This window comes from Erpetoichthys calabaricus, chromosome 14 (assembly GCF_900747795.2).
Source record: "Erpetoichthys calabaricus chromosome 14, fErpCal1.3, whole genome shotgun sequence".
NCBI classification, from domain to species: Eukaryota; Metazoa; Chordata; class Cladistia; order Polypteriformes; family Polypteridae; genus Erpetoichthys; species Erpetoichthys calabaricus.
Genome location: NC_041407.2, coordinates 90,242,420 through 90,263,761, shown reverse-complemented (window position 1 = coordinate 90,263,761; position 21,342 = coordinate 90,242,420). Strand labels below are relative to the sequence as shown.

General features: G+C 41.4%; 1 protein-coding gene across 2 annotated transcripts in view; it reads left to right on the top strand.

The window, feature by feature from the left end:
• themis2 (thymocyte selection associated family member 2) overlaps positions 1-21,342 on the top strand; it is a 108,764-nt gene that overhangs the window by 68,739 nt on the left and 18,683 nt on the right. For both annotated transcript variants that reach the window (XM_028819971.2, XM_028819972.2), the window contains exons 2-3: positions 4,897-5,037; positions 14,600-15,022. In XM_028819971.2, coding sequence (XP_028675804.1) covers positions 4,897-5,037; positions 14,600-15,022 — 564 coding nt within the window. The remainder of the gene's footprint in view (positions 1-4,896; positions 5,038-14,599; positions 15,023-21,342) is intronic.

Genomic DNA, 21,342 nt, shown 5'->3' with positions numbered 1-21,342 from the left:
CTCACATCACTCGCCACAACCCCAAACCCTCACCCCCAAAAGCCTGCGCTAAGCACCAGCCACTTCGCATCTCTTCCGTTCGCATTGTGAAGAGAGGGGCTGAACGCACCCCAAGGAGACGCAGTCGCTCCTCTGAGCCCCCCTCTTAAACGGTGATACAATGGGAAACAAATACAGTTTTTTTTTACCTCCTCTATGCTCCATTAGCTGCTGGCTTGTTGTTGTTGCTGCTGCTGTGCTGGGTGATCAGCATCTCACGTGGTGCTTCGAACATTTAAAAGCCTGTACAGCAGCTGTCCTTTTGTTTTACTGCCTTGTCTCTCTTCTTCTCCAGACATCTTCCGCTCTTGTTGGGGGTCCTGCTCCCAAGGTGCGCCCTGAAGAGGAAGACTTTCTATTCTTTTAATTGAGAGACAGAATTGTCCCCTCCGACTACACACGGAGCTCGATTCACTCCTGAAAGAGACTTATGTTTGTTTGAAGTGTCTGACTAACGATTCTGTCTCTAAAATCTCCTGTGTATCTGTGCACCTCTGTGACTCAAGCATAACAGCGTATGTGGATTTCACTTTCACCCAACAACAAATCTTTTATTTCTTGTGGATACGCCTCTTCATTAGGAAGAAACACTACTTTTCCCTGATGGCAACACAAATTAGACGATCTACAAGTCTCCGACTTAAAGTTTAAAACCAAACAATAAATTTGATCTCTTTTTGCTGTTCTGTTATTTCACCGAGTAATAATTTCCGTTTGTTTGCGCTAATGCGATCTTTACTATCATTTTTTTGAGACTTTCAATTTTTGTACTTCCATTATCTCTAACCTGCTCTGCATGTGTACCGCACCAACGTTTTTGAATTCTTTACGACGTTCTACTCTGTCATCTACTCTTTGTCTTTTACTTCCAGCCCCGGGTGTGGTTAAATCTCTGGGCACAAAGTCTCGTCTCGCAGGACGTGAAAGTGTCTCTCTGAGAAAATCACGTCTCCTCTCCTTTCAAGATTTTTTTTTTATAATAGAGAGATGTCAAAATTAGTGTATCCCTAGGCCAGATCTTTAGAGACCCTGAGCAGCACTTCAGATATTGGTCCCCCCATATATATGAGCTGCACTCGCTCCCCGTGGAGGACAGAACGGGACAGTTGACATGACCAAGACAAGAATGATCACGTGAGCCTCTGTGGACCGTGTGGCAGTTACCAGATTCTAATTTTGTTGTTTGCATGATTAATTAATATATAACATTAACCTATATTACTACAACTATATTTTATTATTATTATATATGTATGTCATTTTTTAATGTAACGTGGGAGCCCCTTGCAGTTTGGTCCATGGTAACTCCAGCAATGGAAAATTTCTGTGGTGCCTCCCTTCCCTTGATGCCCTTAGTTTACTTCACTTAATGGTTAATCCAGCCCTGGTGTATCCACATCCTGCCCAAAAAGCAATTTCATTGTGAGGATGTTTCACTTTCATGGTGTAAGTTTAGAAGGTCTGATCGTTGGTCTCACAGGACACTGCTGTTCTTTTCTTGCCACCTCTCTATGTGTTTTGATCGACTCAATCACAAGTGATCTTTTTTCTCTTTATTCAACTGCTGTACGACCATGAGACTGAGGGGCATACATCCGATGCCTGATCAAGTTCTAGGCTTGCTCTGACTGTCTGGTATTTGGTGTTTTTTATCTTATTTGCATTTGGTTATTAAATGATGACTGGTTAAGAAAACAGGAAACAATTAAAGCTTAAATGCAGCTGCCTACATCTCAAATATGCAGTTATGGGTTCTGAATTGTAATGAGAAAATTAACCAGATTAAGCCCAAAAACATTTTGCTTTAGCAGCAAATAAATGGGTTCTGATTAAGAAGCTGGTTTAAGTTGGAACCTGCAGCCCCCCATGCAGTGTTGTGCAAGTTCCCACCTCACAAGAACTCGCTCCAAGTTCAGTTCACACAGATTAAAACAAATAAACTCACGTTCATAGTTCATCATTTCAATTTTGAACTCGTTCATGTTCAGTTCATTTTGTATTTTTTAAGGAGTGAGATTTAAATGACACATGAGTTTACTTTTTTCAATTGTGCATGCCTTATATTATAGGCTATTACAGTGTTCTTGAATAAAATATAATAATTATGAATTCTTTTTTATTTAAATACATTTTATTGAGTTATACCCAGCAACAAACATGTATAACCATATATGCTAATAATTAAATAGATGCAAGTATCCATATAAATTACCGCTCTATTTCCAACGGTGTGACACAAATGATGACTGTGGACCAGCGTATAGGTGAACTAACCTGTTAGGCTGCCGGTCACAATCCGTGTCACGTATTGCATGTCCAACGGGGAAAAATATAAAGTGGCCTCACGAAGTCCAACGTTTTCCTAAAAGTGAAAGTGGCGCTTCACCATGTGCTCGTGTCCGCGGGGGTGCAGCTTAAGCACAAGCAGGCAGACACAGATGGTGCCGATTTGATTTCACGTTATTTTTTCTAAATACAAATAAATGGCAAAAAATTTGTACAAAATAAATATTCGTAAAAACCTGCTATTTGTGCTTATCTGATTAGCGTATTCAGATTTGGCTCCACCCCTACATTACAGGGTAAGGCAAAAGCTCCACCCCTACATTACAGGGTAAGACAAAACGTTTAATGTGACCTAAAGCAGGTAGAGAATGTCACCTAAAACTGAACGAGCTCACGTTCACATCTGGAAAACGCAAAGCAGAGAATCAAAAAGCCAGTAAGTTCAGAAACAAAAGTAAAAGAACAAAAATGGTTTAGTCTATCCAGTCTCGAATGAGGTTGTATGCTGTGGTTAAAATGCCGTTGCCCATTATGAGGTCAAATGTCGAGCTCTCCTAGAGGCTCATGGGAGATTGGCCTAAGCAACCTCAAACTCGGAATACGTTGACATGTATGCAAAAATAACACGGCATTGTGTAATAACCTAATGAAACAAGAAACGTTTAATCAAAGAGATACAAAAAACAAAACTACCTCAGAAATGAATTAAACTGGGTAAAAAAATCCAGGAAAAGATACAAATAAGTCTCAAAAGATTACAGGAAAAAAAAAGGTTTAAAATCATAAATCACGACAGGTTCTGTCTTTCTGTGTTTTGTCTCCCAGTCATGTCTCTTGCTCCTAATAATTCCCGGAGATGCTACCTCCACGCTCATCTAGTTTTCATTTTAGATTTGCTGATAAATAATCCATCCATCCATCCATTTTCCAACCCGCTGAATCCGAACACAGGGTCACGGGGGTCTGCTGGAGCCAATCCCAGCCAACACAGGGCACGAGGCAGGAACAAATCCCAGGCAGGGTGCCAACCCACCGCAGGACACACACAAACACACTCACACACCAAGCACACACTAGGGCCAATTTAGAATCGCCAATCCATCTAACCTGCATGTCTATGGACTGTGGGAGGAAACCGGAGCGCCCGGAGGAAACCCACGCAGACACGGGGAGAACATGCAAACTCCACGCATTGTGAGGGAAGCGAACCCAGGTCTCCTAACTGTGAGGCAGCAGCACTACCACTGCGCCACCATGCCGCCCTGATAAATAATCTTTACTGATAATTCCTTTTTGCTAACTTAGTATTAGTTTATTGTTGTATGTTGTACTTTTAAATGCATCTTATTTTTGTGGAATTTTTGTGATACCATTGAAAGTTCTGAATTTTTTTGGTGTGTTTTGGTTATTTCTCTTTATTTAATAAAGTAAACTTACAGATAATGCATTTTGCAGTTCCCTTCTTCCTTATGCTGTATATATTACTAATATCAACACAGCAGAGTCAATGGAGGCGCTGATCGGGGCTCTCGGGAGACTGAGTGAGGAGTCGGAGTGTCTGGGCTTGTGAGTGTCCTTTATAAGAACCAAGATGCAGGCCTTTAATGACCTCTTGGGCACAGCCATCAGCAGTGTGTCTGTTTGCGGAGAGAGTGTCGACCTTGTCGAGAGGTTTACTTACCTCAGCAGTGACATTCAAGTCTCTGGTGACTCTTTCTATGAAGTCAGTAGACGGATTGAAAGAGCATGGGGGGGGGGTCATGGGGTCGCTGGATAGGCATGTGTGGTGCTCCTGTTATCTATGCAAAAGGACGAAGGTCCAAGTCTTTAGAGTTCTGGTGCTTCCTGTCTTGCTATATGGTTGCGAGACATGGATGCTATCCAGTGACCTGAGACAAAGACTGGACTCCTTCTGTACTGTGTCTCTTTGGAGAATCCTTGGGTACCACCGGTTTGACTTTGTTTCAAATGAGCGGTTGCTCACAGAGTCCCGAATGAGGCACATTACCTGCATTGTGAGGGAGCGTCAGTTACGGCACTACAGCCATGTGGCGCGTTTCCCCGAGGGTGATCCAGCTCGTAAGATCCTCATTGTTGAGGACCTGAGTGTCTGGACCAGGCCAAGGGGACGCCCACGTAACGCCCACGTGTGGCACATAGAGGGTCATTTCCAGAGGGTAGGACTGGTCTGCATGTCTGCCTGGGGGGTTGCCAACCAGGATCTCAAGCTGTTTTGTCATATGGTGGGTGCGGAAACACTCTGTACCAATGCATGCTCCCTCACCTGGCCTGACCTGACCTGGGCCAGGGGTTTTGGAATTCCCTTCTTCCTTATAGACATTTTAGGCTGAAATGTTTAGGGCTTAGGCCTTCATTGAAGACTGAGACCTTTATTATATATTTAAACCAGAATCATAACAGTAAAACCTAACAGGGAATGAGGATTATGGAGGCTGACAAACATGTCCTAAGAGGTCTCCTGAATAATATTTTTTATATCAGCTGACTACAATACTGAAGATTCTTTTTCTTTCATGCATTAACAACTGATTTTTCTGTGTTTCACGCCAGGGTCGGTGTATGAGTTGTCTGGCAATGAGGTCTGTCTGTCAACTGGAGACTTGGTGAAGATAATCAGCGCTGAAATCATCAAGGCATCCTGTCAGGATGTGAACACAAATGAGACCTTTGAGCTGCCATTGGACTTTAAAGGTAATGAGCTGGCCGGCCTGTTGAACACCGGGTCAGGCCGAAGTAACAAAGTCACACCACTGATGTGTTAGAATGGAAATGAACTGTGGGCAGCACTGCATCATCATGGATGTCTTACAGTTTAACTCTTTTAACAGATATTTAGCAAATTTTGACATTTATGTAATGATTATAGGACCCGCCTTAGCAAAAGGATAAGTGTCATTGTGTCTGTCTGTGTGTCCGTCCTGTTGCTATGTCACTGTCATTGCAAAAGATGGCATATCACAAACGTTTTTTGTAATAAAATGCACTGCATTTTTCATACCAACAGATGGCACATCACAAACATTAGCACTGCTTTTAGGAATCCCATATCTAATGGCATATAACAGAGACATAAGGATTGCATGGTGCACTGTAAACATTAACACCGAGGTCTTCACTGATTACTTAGTTTTCACCCATCTTAGAGAGGCAGCACAGTCAGTTATGATATCAATTATTATTATACTATTTAATTTTCTTTTCTTCTTTCTGCATTGCACTACTTTACATTTCTCTTTTGCCTTAAGGTGACAGGTATGGTATTTTCATGAATGCTTTTGATTATGCAGCAGGTGACACGATGTGTGATGTCATTATGGCGATCCTATATATGATGGTCCTGTATCCAGGCTTTTGAATAAAACTAAAAATTTCCACAAAGATTTGCAAGACTTATTGTAGTTAGGAAAAAGAACCTTAATAATCTTTTTATCTGCTGTTTTGACCTCATGTTTTTGATTAACATCTTGATTTTAGGAAAGAAGGTTTATCTACAGCAGGGGTGTCAAACTCCGGTCCTGGTGGGCTACAGTGGCTGCAGATTTTCATTCTAACCATCTTCTTAATTAGTGAGTCGTTTTTGCTGCTGATTAACTTGATTTGTCTTATTTTTAATTGACGTAACTCAAACCCCTTAGTTGTTCTTTTGTCCTTAATGATCAGCCAAACAATAATGAGACACAATACAAGCCGCCACATGACCAGCTCACCTGAAAATAAAGAAAGGTGAAGGTCTCAGTCATGTTGGTCTGCTCAGGTCACCAAAACATCTTGACGGTGGTCTTTGAAAAAACAGAAAATCAACAGTCTGCTGTGGCAGAATGCGAGCAGCAACAAGTCCTGATGTCCAAACACGGCTTTAATTAACAGCAAGAATCGGCTTCTCATTAAGAGACTGGTTGGAGTGAATTTGGTTGGAATTTGAAATCTCAGTTTAGCTGGCCATCTGTTGGCTTGTTTCACGTCTCATTTCTGTTTGGCTGCCATTTAATGAAGAAATGAATCAATTCAGAGGACTGGCTCCTTAAAAACAGGGCTATTAAAATGAAGGGAAAAGAAGTTCATTAGCAGTGAAAACTGATTAGGAAAAGAGTTCGAATGAAAACCTGCAGCCACGGCGGCCCACCAGGATCGGAGTTGGACACCCCTCATCTACAGTGTGTTTACTTCTTTATTGTAAGTTGCTTGTTAGTTTGAATAAGATACAAAATATTGGAATTCACCAGTCTCTCTGACTGAGACTCCTGCACTCAGCTTTCTGTTTGCTAAACCCTGTGAGTTAGCGCATTTCCCAGAGGTCCCGAAAACTCTCTTTTACACTTGCATTTCTTAAAAAAATAACATATCTGTTACTGACATAAAAAGCACACATGTCACATTTGAAGTTCAAGACCATGGTTGCACGGTGACCTCAGTGTTTTTCACTGCATGCTTTGCCACTTTGTTTTTGGGTCACACTGGGTATCTCAGGTTTCACCACCCGTAATCACCCTGTTAAACTTGTGTTCATGTGCAGAATGTTCAGTCGTAACTTCAGGCCACTGCTGTTTCTGTTTGTCTGTCAAGATTCAACGCACATGAACTGTACCACACAGCCGTTCCAGGAATAACATTTTCACAACTCAGCCTACCCCTGCCATTCATCAGACCCTGAACTTTGATTTTTGATTTCATTTTGAGTTCATTAGAACAGACTCTATTCTGACCTCAGCAATTTTTTTTTTGACTTCGCCCATCTCCTGGTTCTTTTCATAAAAAATATATTGTATGTCTTCAAGTCAGTAAAAGTATTTTGGGGCAAGAGACAATTGAAATCTGAAAAACCAGCAGAATTCTGAAGCCAATTTGCTCAATAACAGAGCCATAAGCAAAACCGTTTCCCTTAGTAAAAAGGTAGTAGCTATGCCACAGAATCGCCAGAAAAAGGCTTCGTAAAAAGACACAAATAAATTTTACCAACCTGAAAATGACAATGAAACAAACAAATTAATGTTGGGAATGGATACAGTATAAATCCACTAGAAAACCATACTAAGCATTTTGTTGTGACTCAGGAGTCCCAAAATACTAATTTGCCCTTGGCTGAATTAACACCCAAACCCAGGCTAGAAACTAATGGGTCCTGAAAAAAAACAAAATAAAAGATTTATTTTAAACAAAGCTCAGTATCCAAGATGCTCCTATGAACTACCTGAGAAGGCAAGGCAATCCACTGCAAACAAAGTGCCAATACAGAACTCAAAGGCGAAGTCAAAAAACAGAGCACAGGTTCAAAAATCCAGGAAATCACAAAAAGCAAAAAGACAGATCAAAACACAAATAACACTCCACTCCCTTGCACATTTCAAAGGAACCACCAGGAACTATGGGAGGCCCTCCAATATATAAGGCGGAGAGCAGTTCCTGGCAGTGATTGGCAGGTGGTCCCGCCTCTTGGGGAACCACCCTCAAAACACATTAGACATATATAAACAAAAGACCTGTGTGTGTGTATCTGTGTGTATGGAGCTGTCCGCTCTGCTCACGGTCAACCACAGCCACTAGGTGGCACATGCATGTACTTTTAAATTTTTTCGGAGCTTACATGCACCTCACTATGAAAGGAAATGCCGCCATGCAACAATGTGCAAGTGAAGCACTTCAGCAATGGAGGGCAAGGCTTGAAGTTTTCACTAACAACGCTGTCTATCTGGAGGTATTTTCTGGAGACAAAGATTAATAGGACTCATATGTCAGCAATACGGCTAAGAAATGGTATCGCCAATGTCTTCTTACAAAAGCCAGCGGGGCAGCAAGGACAGGGTGGGTCCACCTCCTCTGCAATGGGTAATTCTTAAAGAATTAGCTGACGCCTCTCCAACTTCACAAATGTAGAACTGCTAGGGAGTCTTGAGGTTTGTTTTTGTCCCGATGACCACAAGCGGCTAGTGGGACATATTTAAGCAAACACAAAGAATAATGTACATAATAAACAAAAGAAATGTTAATACAAATAAATGACACAAAATTAGACAAGACCGACAAGATACACAACATGACACGTTTAATTTCCTGTGCAGTAACTCGTTTCAATTAACGGAGTAAAATTAAAAACTAAATACAATCACAAGATTGAGAACAGAAGGGCTGCTTCTGCCTTAGAGAGCCAACGGCAATCCATTGGAAATGATCCACTCTTGTATGACTAACAAAAAGCATCATCAAGGAATTGGTGGAGTCATTTAGTGGCAGCCAGTGTCCTAAAATATCCTGCTCCAGCTCCGGCCAGCTATCATCACTTGTTTAGCCTGAATGCAATGTGCGGATTTCTGGATGTGGTCATGTAACCGATTTGGTCGTGAACCAAAGCAATTTCCCCCATTGGATTGTATGTAAATATAATTAATCTGTTCCAGACCATACGAACTGTATGTAAATATATCAGGTACATTGTGAATTTCCCCTTGGGATTAATAAAGTATCTATCTATCTATCTGTTTTTTTTTAAGTTTTTAAGCAGAAATATAGTTAATTAAACCATAGAATGCACAGCGTAATAGTAAACTAAATGTGAAAACATTGAATAACGGTGAGAAAACCTTGAACAAGAGCAAACTAACACTGCAATAGTCCGCGCTACAGCGCTACCAACCACCGGCTAAAAACACTTTTTCTTTTAATGAGTTTTAAGCACAGGAAAAAAAATGAACATTTGAAAAAATCCGTAATTTAATAAACCACCAAGAAAAGTAACATTGCAACAATGCACGCTACAAACCGATCGCTGTAAACAGAAGTGAAAACAAAATCAAGCCCAGTGCATTCATTAACTGCCTTCCTACCTGCGTTCTGCGTCCAGCTCTCTCTCTCGCGCTGCCTGTGTGTGTGTGTGTGGCTCTCTCTCGCGCTGCCTGTGTGTGTGTGTGTGGCTCTCTCTCGCGCTGCCTGTGTGTGTGAGTGTGTGTGTCGCGCTCTCTCGCTCTTGCTCACTGCACAGGAAATGCACAGAGAGAGACTGAACATGTACAAACCGAAAGGGAAACTGGCTTGTTCGTATACCGAGTGTGTGATCGTGAACGTGAACCGAGGCAAAAGTTTGGCAAACTTTTTGCTCGTAAACCGATTTGTACGTGTACCGAGACATTCGTGAACCGAGGTTCCACTATATATTTATTTATTTGGACTTAAATCAGAGTTCTGAGTCCAGCAATATTTTTTTGTTGTTGTCAGAGTGTATTTATCTCATAATGATGACAAATTTGGTGACAAGGTAGTACAGTTGTTACCGTTGCTATTTCAGCATCCTAAGTTTGATCTCCTTGCCTGGTCATTGTCTGTGAGGAGTCTGCATGTTCCCCCTGTATCTCTGTTGGTTTGTCTCTCACATCACTAAAGACTTGTGAGCTACAGTAGGTGAACTGCTGACTCCAACCTCAGTGGCCTCTCTGATATACCAGGGCCCCACCCTGGAGCTTGGACAACCTCCAGCCCTCGTGACCCTGAACTGGATTAAGTGTGTTTGAAGATGTTAGGTTATGATGAAACATCTAAAAAAAACTGGGAGTATATAATCAGAATAAGAGGTCAGAATTGAAATCTTTATTTTTCAAAACCCCAAACCATACAGAAGCACATGTATACAATGCTACAAAAGTGAACAATTATTATTAATACTGTTGCTTATCATCTATGTTTTTAACAAATCAGTGCCCAGAGTTGGCGTCAAATCACATCTTTTGTGCAATGGTTTATAAGCAGAGGTGGGTAGTAACGAGTTACATTTACTCCGTTACATTTACTTGAGTAACTTTTAAAAAAAATTGTACTTCTAAGAGTAATTTTACTGCACCATACTTTTTACTTTTACTTGAATACATTTGTGAAGAAGAAACGCTACTCTTACTCCGCTACATTGGGCAACACTCAAATCGTTACTTTTTTCCCATTATATACGCTATATTTTTGCCAGAGAGAAGTTGCCAGTGGATCTACTGCACGTCTGTTTCACCAATCAGACGTAGCAACAGTAATCACATGACTCCGTTTCACCAATCAGACGTAGCCATGCAGTCACATGACCACACACAAACTTCCTGTATCTGCAGCCTGTGAGAGACTTTTAGTCATGTGGGGCTCCTGTTCACTGCTAAATGATCACAGCTTCACTGCAAGAACCTTGAGAGCCAACTCCTGCTGAAGCTTAACCATCACTTCACTGAGTGAAGAACAAGCAGGTTTTAACCAAACATGCACAGACACAGACAGTCAAGGTAAAGTGAAACTTCTTGTACGTGTACAAGCTGCCTCATTGTAATGTTATTTTCTATCAGCTGTGCTATTTGGAGGGCGAGTGTGTGACGATGCCGGTCCCCTACAGACTCTTTTCTTTTCTTTTCTCCTTTTCTTTGATTCCCCCTTTTTTTTGTGCTCACCCGTATATATACACTTTCATCTCCGTGGGCCTTAATCACACGCCGCAGAAAGCCAATGAAGCAATTGAGAACGATCGCACCCACACGTGCAGGTGTGACTCCTCCAACTACCTCATTAACTCCCTGCGGTCATGCAATTGCACCTAGGGAGAGTGACACGGCTTTATGGATTTGAAAGAGAATATTCAGTATTATACAGTCAGTGTACAGTATATCTTGTCACTGTAAGTAGTTTGCACTGTTCAAACATACATGCTACCTACTGTAGGTATTGGTTTCAAAAGCTTTGTTGTGAAAAACTGAGATTTGGAACTTTGTGTTATTTATGCATCTTATCGTATCGTACAGTGGGATCTCTATGGATTACGATACCAGTGCAGAGATGCAGGAGGCGGAGCAGAGAAAGGAACCAGAAACGGGACTGCTGGCCTGGCGTACAGACCAAGCTAAAGAACATTCCTCACAAGCTTGCACTACCCACCATTTAAATTATTAATGCCAGATCACTCAGCAATAAAATGGAAGAATTGGAGCTGATCATTTAGGCACAGAATTCCATCCAGGACTGCTCAGTCACGGTAACAAGTGAGATTTGACTACATACAGGGATCTCTGTCAAAGCTATTGTGCTAGAGAGCCACATAGCACACCACGCAGACAATACAAGGCATTCTATTCTACAAGTGCACCCGCAATTCGCTAGTGAATCGGAACTCCAAGAATGGCAATCAGTTTCTGTTCCGTCCAATATTTGGATGGATGACATATCATGGAGGGTGGGTGTCTGGGGAAATGTCATTTAATTCAATAAGCATATCTGTACTAAAGCGGTTTCGTTTTGTGGAGACGTGATTCTGTTGCCTTTGCTGACACCGACTGCTGGCAGAGCGGAGCACAGCAAGTTTAGTTTACAGGCTGTGGTGTTCGTGTGCCAGCCACTGAGTCTGGGAAGCCGCTGGGTTTGAGTCTGTGACCGTTATGTGCTCTATATTACTGGCACAGTGGATTAGAGCAAGTGTAGTGAACAGGTTGTGTTGTTTGGGCGCCACCTACTGACTTTGGGAATCCGCCGCGTTTTGGGAAGCCACTGCGTTTGACTGTACAGGTTGTGTTGTTTGGGCGCTCAGAGGTTATGTTGTTCGGGGGCCACCTACAGACTCTGGGAAGCCGCTGCGTTTGGAAAGCCGCTGCGTTTGACTCTGGGTCGGGCGCCACGGCGCAGTACGTTGTGATATTTGGGTGCCACCTACTGACTCTGGGAAGCCGCCACGTTTGGAAAGCCGCTGCGTTTGACTCTGGACTCTGGGGCGGGCGCCAAGGCCGCAGTGCACATGCGCCTCGGTGAGTCAGCTGTGCATATATTAACTGTGGTTTAGTAATATAGATTCTATTCTATTCTATTCGATTCAATTTGGCAACAGATAGTTTTGGTTTCCCAGGTTCGACTACTGCATGGCTTAGGCTTAGTGTAATTCACCAGTCCACTTTCTTCTATTCAGTCTACACCTTTCTATATTGCTAGAACAAAGCAAATACAAATACACTGGAACCTCGGTTTGCGAGCATAATTCGTGCTCGCAGTCCAAAGCACTCGTATATCAAAGTGAATTTTCCCATAAGAAATAATGGAAACTCAGATGATTTGTTCCACAACCCAAAACTATTCATATAAAAATGATTAATACAAAATATAAAGTAAAAATATATAAAACAAATTAACCTGCACTTTACCTTTGAAAAGAATCATGGCTGGTGTGAGCGAGTTTCTAAACTCTTGTGGGATTGCACCCAACAGGACGACACGCGGAAGAGCGTCCCAAAGCAATCGCAGTCTCCCAGTGCTGTAGCAGTTCGCCGTAAAAGTGAATCCGAAAAGATCGCGGACATGCTATAAGCGCCTGCCGTCAATGGGTGATACAAGGAACATTATAAATGTGCAGGGCCCTGCCTGACTGCTGTGTCTGTGTATAGGAGAGCGGCAGATCCCGCTACAATAAATAACCGCGCTGTTGCCGTTTCAAGCTGAATAAAGCTGGTGGTGCTAAAGTACTGAGAGTCAGCTTTGTGTTTTAGGGTGCAAGACGGGGACTTGCACGTCACAGCGTGCACACACACACACACACACAGTCACAATGCTAATGCTGTAGTAAACAGTATACGCTCGTACGGATGTTGACTATATGAGTAAGGCATGCCGACTCAGACAGAGAATAGGAGATGATTGCCCACAATCCCGCAGCGAGAGAGAGAGAGAGAAGAACCATCAGCTCAGTTGTGATCACATGACGCTCAGCAGACAAAGCGTATACATACTACTCGTATTGCAAGACCTCGCTCGTTTATCAAGTCAAAATTTATTAAAAATTTTTGCTCGTCTTGCAAAACACTCGTAAACCAAGTTACTCGCAAACCGAAGTTCCACTGTAATTAAAATGCATGTAAACAGAATTTCAGAATTCAAAATTGGAGCTCAACACCTCAAAAGAGCCTTAGAAAATAAATAGGCCTTGAGCTGGGCCTTAAATGAATGAACAGAAGAAGCAGTCGTAAATAAACAGAGGCAGATCATTTGAAACTGCAGAGCAGCAACCAAAAAGGCACAGTCAACCTCTGATTCTTGAAGAAGGGGCCTGAGTGGTCTTGAAAGCTTGCATATTGAAATCTTTTTAGTTAGCCAATAAAAGGTGTCATTTTGCTTGACTTTTCACTACATTCATAATGGCTAACACGGTACAACACCCTAGTACTACAGACGAGAAAGGGAAATACTAAAAAAGGCTGCTCCAGAGACCTTAAAGATCCTAAACTGGATGCTACAGAACGAAGCTCAGGGAGGTAACAGGTAGCCAGACCATGAACAGCCTTAAATCCCAACAGCAAGATCTCAGACTGTATCCTGTACTCCACAGAAAGCCAATGGGCAGCGGCCAAAACTGGCACTATATAGTGGCTCAACTTAATACCAGTAGGCCTTCTGCACTAAACGTCCAAGTAGAGTGCACTGCATAGTCTAATTGTGAAGTAGTACAAGTATCTCATAGTCCTTTAAAGAGAGAAAAGACCTGAGCTTAGAAGTTAACTTGAAATGATCTTGTGGTTTTGTTTCTGACACATTTCCTCTGTTTTGTGGTCATTGATTTTGTTCACTTTAGGTTGACTATTTTCCCAGGTAGCATTCAGCACTGAGTTTTGCTGTTTTCTGCTTTGCATTTTGACATAATGATGCATTTCTTAAACGATTATATTTTCTCCAGACTTGGAGTAGATTGATAAATGAATATTTTCTTTCACATTTCACTCTTTTTGCAGTAATGAAGATTACAGTATGTAACTGCATTCTTGTCATTTGCTAAATCATTGATACTATTGCTCCTAAAACAAACAGATGTATTATGGTCCATTTTGAGGAAGCTAATAGACACTGATTAAAACCATAAAGTGGGCTGGCCGGCTGATGGTGGGCTCTAAGACTTTGTAGCACTCCAAAGGAAAAGCTGCATCAGCAAACACAAGGATGTACTTTATCATCACTGACTGATGTTGTGATTTCCGTTGAACATTTTTTCAACACAACTCTTTGTCTATTTGAACACGGGGACACAGTTAGAAACTTGTTAAGGGTAAATTTCGCACAAACATTAGCAAGTTTTCCTTTACACAGAGAACCGCAGACACTTGGAATAAGTGACCAGGTTGTGTGGTAGACAGTAGGACTTTAGGGACCTTCAAATCTTGACTTGATGTTTTACAAGAATTAATTGGTTAGGACTGGCGAGCTTTGTTGCGCCGAATGGCCTGTTCTCGTCTAGATTGCTCTGATTTGTAATTTCTTTCTTTTTTTCCAGGGTCCTTTAAGCTTATTCCAGATATGTACCCCTATTCCACAGTGGAGGAAATGATCAGCATGATAGGAGAGCTGGAGATGCCCTTCTACTTCACTAGCAAAGTGGACATACATTTCCAAGGGCTGGTCATACGCAGTGGAGAGGTCTTGGAGCTCCTGTCAGCCCAAATGGACACAAACGAGAAATGTGCCAGCTGCATCCTACGAGACGAGCAAGGCGAAGTTCCTCTGTACATCCCATTTTGGTGCCACGGTGAATTCTATCAGGTTGTAAGCACAGAAACCTATACTCTCCAGAAGATCCTGAAAGCCCCCAAACTGTGCTCTCGTCGGATGAACATGGTCGCCGGGGAGAAGGGCATCTGTTCTAGCCAGGCCTCACTCCTGATCTCCCCTGTCTATGAAATTCATGCTATAATGCAGTGTAAGCAACTCTTTTTTTTCTCCTCTTCACTGAAGGTAATGGTAAATGATGAGACCTAATCAGTTTTGGGATCAATTGAGGTTTGTGTGTTTCTATTGAAACTCTGTTCTTATTTATTATGGGTTAATAGGCTTGCAGATTCATCGGTTGATGGGGCCATCATTGTCTTTGTACTGAGTACACAGTAGAGGTCTGCACAGTATTGATTTTTCAGTCCTGATCCCGACAAAATTCAATCCCATTCCTATCTGCTCCCACTTTATTTTGCACTCCAGACCACATTCCTCTTTGAAAGGCACTTCAATCAGACTCAGCCATAAGTGGGATCTACAACATCACACAGATGCAAGTAAATCTGTTTACGACCGTTTTATTCTTTTTCACAGTTCAATCAGAAATAATCCATTGATGTGGTTTTCAAAAATAATTAATAGATAGGCAGACTCCAGGTGTCCCCTTTTTTGAGTCATAAAATAGCGGGTTGGCTGATGTTTATTGATCATTAATTCGGCTGTTTAAACAAATAGCAGACCTACAGACTTTGTCTGCTCCAAGTGTGACACATAATGTATACTGAATGTTTGAAATCAGTGTAACTCAAATGTGATGTAGAGTTCGTTTAAAGTGAAGCACAACTTGTAGTTTTTCTGAGGTGAGAGCGAAGAGGACTGCGCTGGGCCGCGTTACGATTCACCACCAACTTATTAGTATAAAAGGTGCACAAAACACAACAGTTTAGATGTACAGACAAGTAAAAAAAATAAAATAAAAATGAATAGTGTTTTTGAGCAGGAAGTTGACAGTCCGATTAGCAGAATTAACGTGTGCCACTTAAAGCTCATCTTCACAGTAAAAAGCACAAAACGTCTGTTAAGGGAGAGAGCTGAAGAGCAGAACTGAGAGATCCTTTGGAGAAGCCACATTCATTATGTGACAGAATGGTCCGTCAAAATGGTGAGGGCTTCTCCTAAGTGACGACACATGTAGCTGCCTTCACTTCCTCAGATATGCTGAAGACGTCTGATGTGCCTTTATTAAAATAGTATGTGTTGTGTTTGTTCTCTTTTTACTATTACGCAAGAAAATCCGCAAACTTTATAAGCACTTGCAGGGCTGCCAAGTACTTGAATATAAAGTAAGATATTTAAATATATCAAATTGTTTGGTTAGAAAAATTATATAAATAACTATTGTATGTGAAGGAGTGTGTCAAGTTTCAATCCACCCCATGAGTGTCTTTTATGAAAAACAAAATGTGGTCACCCTAATAGATAGATAGATAGATAGATAGATAGATAGATAGATAGATAGATAGATAGATAGATAGATAGATAGATAGATAGATAGATATGAAAGGCACTATATGATAGATAGATAGATAGATAGATAGATAGATAGATAGATAGATAGATAGATAGATAGATAGATAGATAGATAGATAGATAGATAGATATGAAAGGCACTATATGATAGATAGATAGATAGATAGATAGATAGATAGATAGATAGATAGATAGATAGATAGATAGATAGATAGATAGATAGATGTGGCTGCTTTGGCGTGCGTGACGCCAAGTCAAACACTTGAAATACACAATATTTACACATGCACCAGGCAAGATCTGACCCCGTAGATACAAAGGTAAGATGGCACATACATGAAAGAACAGGAAAACCAGTAATTATATCATTGTGATTCATTTGAAAACCGAGGTAAAAAAAAAAAGTACCACCGTAGATAGCATCAGCATCGCATCGCGCACACACACACACACATCTATCTATCTATCTATCTTTTCTGCCTACATGCACTTTTATAGTGAAACAGCGTGGGGGCTCCTTTATACCCACGGCAGTACCTCTGCATAAGGCCTCACTGCAACTGTAGCTGGCAAGTCAGAAGATTTCCTTTTTACTTTTGTGAAAGGAAACATCTTGACACAGGAAAACAGTTTGGGCCAGCCACACGTATACTTGAATAAGGCTGCAAAGAAGTGAAAACTGGTAGCACAGTGTGTACAGGTTGAGTCCAAAACAGAACTGACTTTTAAGACAGGTTGGTGGAAGTGACGTCACCGGGGTTGGAACAGGAAGTGACGTCACCAGGGCCTGGACAGGAAGTGACATCATCTGGACCAGGCAGAATTTCCTGTGTTTGGTCTGCAGGAATAAAAGAGAGAGGTTTGCTGCACCAACCTCAGGCTTGGTGTCTAAGTTCTTTTTGGTCCTTCTAGCACGTCCGTGACACATTCTTCCTTTTTTGTCATTCTGGTGTACCTACTTATCTGTTATATAGCACCTTTCATTATATATGTGTCTATCTTTTATATAGTGCATTTCATTATCTATCTATCATATAGTGCTTTATTTTTATAGTGCCTTTCATATCTTGTTTATTTTATAGTGATTTTCATATCTGTCTCCCTATTTATGCTTCCATTTCATTATATAGTACCTTCTCTATCTTTCTATCAGTCTGTCTATCTATCATTTAGTACTTTATTTATATAGTGCCATTCAAATATATCCATCTACCACAACACTGGTGATAAATGATAATAATAATAATAATAAAAATAAATTTTATTTATACAAGGCGCCTTTCTAAGAACTCAAGGACACCAAACAAGCAATAAATAAATAAAAAACACATTATAAACAACTTAAAACATCAGAAAATACAGAAAATATAAAAATACAGAAAAAGTCATTTTAAACAGATGGGTTTTAAGTTTACATTTGAAGGTTGAAAATGATTTGCTATTTATTTCTAAGCTCAGTAGGTAGCGAGTTCCAGAGCTTGAGAGCAGAACGGCTGAATGCTCTGCTCCCCATGGTGGTTAGACAAGCGAGGGGGACGGATCTAAGGTTAATAGTAAAATAACACATTTTAATTTAAATATAGTTTATGTCATTTTTAAAAAAAAATATATTACAAATATGGCACGGCACAGTGGTGCAGTGGGTAGCGCTGCTGCCTCGCAGTTGGGTGACCTGGGGACCTGGGTTCGCTTCCCGGGTCCTCCCTGCGTGGAGTTTGCATGTTCTCCCCGTGTCTGCGTGGGTTTCCTCCGGGCGCTCCGGTTTCCTCCCACAGTCCAAAGACATGCAGGTTAGGTGGATTGGCGATTCTAAATTGGCCTTGGTGTGTGGGTGTGTTTGTGTGTGTCCTGCGGTGGGTTGGCACCCTACCCGGGATTGGTTCCTGCCTTGTTGGCTGGGATTGGCTCCAGCAGACCCCCGTGACCCTGTGTTTGGATTCAGCGGGTTGGAAAATGGATGGATGGATATGAGATGGGTCTCATCCCCGACTATTTGTGATTTTCATATATGGGGTATGAAGACCAGAGCCTGAGGAATGCATCTCTGCTCTTCATAGTTGATAGTATCTTCATGAACTTCTCTGACTGATATATATGTCTCGCCCTTGAAGTCAACTGCACTAATACCAAAACCAAATCCCAAGACAAAAACCAAAGTCAGAATTTTGGGCGAAGTCAAAAACCTCAGGAGCAAAAGTAATAGAATTTCACGGCGCCAAACAGGCTTGTTTTGAATTTGCAAACCCAAATAGTGAAGTCCTTCGAAAGATGACTTTTTATTCCATTATGTCATTAAATGGAGGTCACGACCTCAGAAGACACACCCCTAACAACACAACAGGCTGTCCTAACGACGGGATTTCAAAATAGCAGCAATCATGAATAAACAAAAATGGCACTGAAAATGGCCTAAAAAAACAACATTAAGCTTTAATTTGGAAAACTATTTGCAGATTCAAATTCTATAACTCAAGAAACACCCAAAAAAGTGATAGAATTTGTAAAACAAAAGAGAAAAACATGCAAAAAATAAAATAATGAATCTATTTATAACAAAGAGCAGAAGTTGCCCCAAGGAATGTAAAGTGAGAGAAAAGCAGACCATTGGAACACTTTACTATTCAGCAATGGTGATGCTGGAGATAAATCCTAAGACAAAATTCTTGATTTATTCCTGTCGTCATCCTTGTTCATGATCCACAGTGTAAGAAGAGCACAGGACAAAGAGGATGACTTGTGGCATCTTACAGCCAAAACCGTATAATTACAAAAGGTTGAATGGGAATTAACATGCATTAATACAATACAATTTATTTTTGTATATTCCAAAATCACACAAGGAGTGCCGCAATGGGCTTTAACAGGCCCTGCCTCTTGACAGCCCCCCAGCCTTGACTCTCTAAGAAGACAAGAAAATACTTGTAGGGAATTAAATCGAAGAAACCTTGGGAAAGGCAGTTCAGTAAGAGACCCTTTCCAGGTAGGTTGGGGGCACATTGGGTGTCAAAAAGAAGGGGATAAATACAATTCAATACACAGAACAGATCACAAGTAATCCTCAGTACAACAGTACAAACGTCATAGTACAAGTACAGAGCAAAATGCAAGAGTAGATGATATCACATGATGAGGATTCTGATTTGTTCAGAGTCCTGGAGACCTCAGCCATCAAGCTGCCTCGTCCTATTGGCCATTCCACAGCTGAGTCAGTGTTGGGCCGGCCAATCTGATGAAAGGACCCCTCCACCCAAAGATTCCAGTGCTCCTCTAACTGAGATGACTTTTCCATAGAAGGCAAACAATTTGACATTAAGGGCAGTGGCCACATTTGAGTACGGAGAAGAGAAACATTATAGTTGAGGGTTAGTTTAACTAATTATAACTATCATACAATGCAAAAACGAGTTCCTCCGTTATGATGGCAGTTCCTTGGTTTATGAGGCATTCTGAGAAGGAGAGGCGGGTCCAGGTGGATGGATCCCGGAGGAGATGGGACAGTGTCAGTCTTCCTTTATGCAGAGGGAGGAGAAGAGAGATCATGATTATGCAGTGTCACCTCATGTCTCGGTGAAGAATTACAATCATAAAGCCCTGAAGCTGTTTCTCAAGCGCACGCATGTGACAACAGGTAGCCCCGTAACTCAAACTGTTATTTTGGGAGACTGCTCAACAGAGTTGAAAACTTTACCAAAATTCTCTCTCTTGTTACGGAGGTTATCTGTTTGCACCTCAGTTCACACTCACTGCTATTCCTGACCGAGGTAAACCCATTGGGGTGGTTTGCACATCATGTTAAGGTCTCTCATTTAAGCCTGCTGCCTGATATTTTCCAGGCAGACCACAGGAAGAAGACCTGGGAATATGTGAGAGGCTTTATATTCTTGTGACACACAGAATAAAACCGAACGAAGTGAAGTTCCTCTTCTGTGTTGTGTGGCTCACCCTCCATGCCAGAGTTGACAATTCAGATTACTCCCACAGCAGAGTGATTCCTGCTCCAGAGTGAGATATGCTAGTTTAGGTGATCTGGAGATCTGTTAATTGTGTCTGCCCTCCATCACTTCCCATGGGAGGCTTACAAGGTGTGTCCAAATGGGCAGAAATCCTTGGACAAATTTCAGAGATTTTATCCACTGACTCAAAGAATGAGACTGCATGTGCCTGAAGTGAGGTTGCTCCACAGAGTCGAGGGGCTCATCCTCTTCTACAACATGAGGAGCTTCACTGTCTTCAAAGAACTTGGAGTTTGCTCACCACTGCTCCACGCTGGTGCAAGCCAATGGAGGTTTGTGCATCTGCCAAAGGAAGTGTACAGGTATGAACCAACTGAGAAAAGTCTATTGGACGTACAGTACATTTTTGTGCAGGCATTCAAGGACTTTTTCATTTCCCAGGAGGAGACGAGGATAGCAAAGTCTGGTGAATGTAGTCTGTGTAGTAAGTAATTAGTAGTAATGGCATGGTGACCCAAAACCTCTGCTAAATGTTGCTAAATGGGGCTTTTATGTTCTATCTTGCATGTGAGGTGCACAACTTGGAAATCTGAACCTATTGCTTAGAATCTGCCATTGTGCAGTGTCATCCATCTTCATCAGTTTCACTTCTTTTTATTGTCAATCGTATCAGATCACTGTCGGACAACTGGAATTTTCTAGGGGCGCTGCAAAAACTTTTGTAAAATATTCAAAATTGCTAGTGGTTTTGAACTTTTGGTTGATTAAAAAGATAATGTTTAAAAAAATATATTTTATGTTGGAAAAACAGATAACGGTTAATCAGATTGTTGAATAAACGAATGTATTTATTTTGAATGCAAGTTAAAATTTTCGCTGTTCACCATTCATCATAATATCAACACCAGCGGTGTCAAAAACACATCTCGTGAGACTTAAAAAATCTCGTTGTTAGAAGATCTCGCTCACTGTACGGATAGAAGAAGGCGGAGCAAATATAGAACGAGAAAATACGAACGCTACATTTCGGCTCTTGCCGACAAGA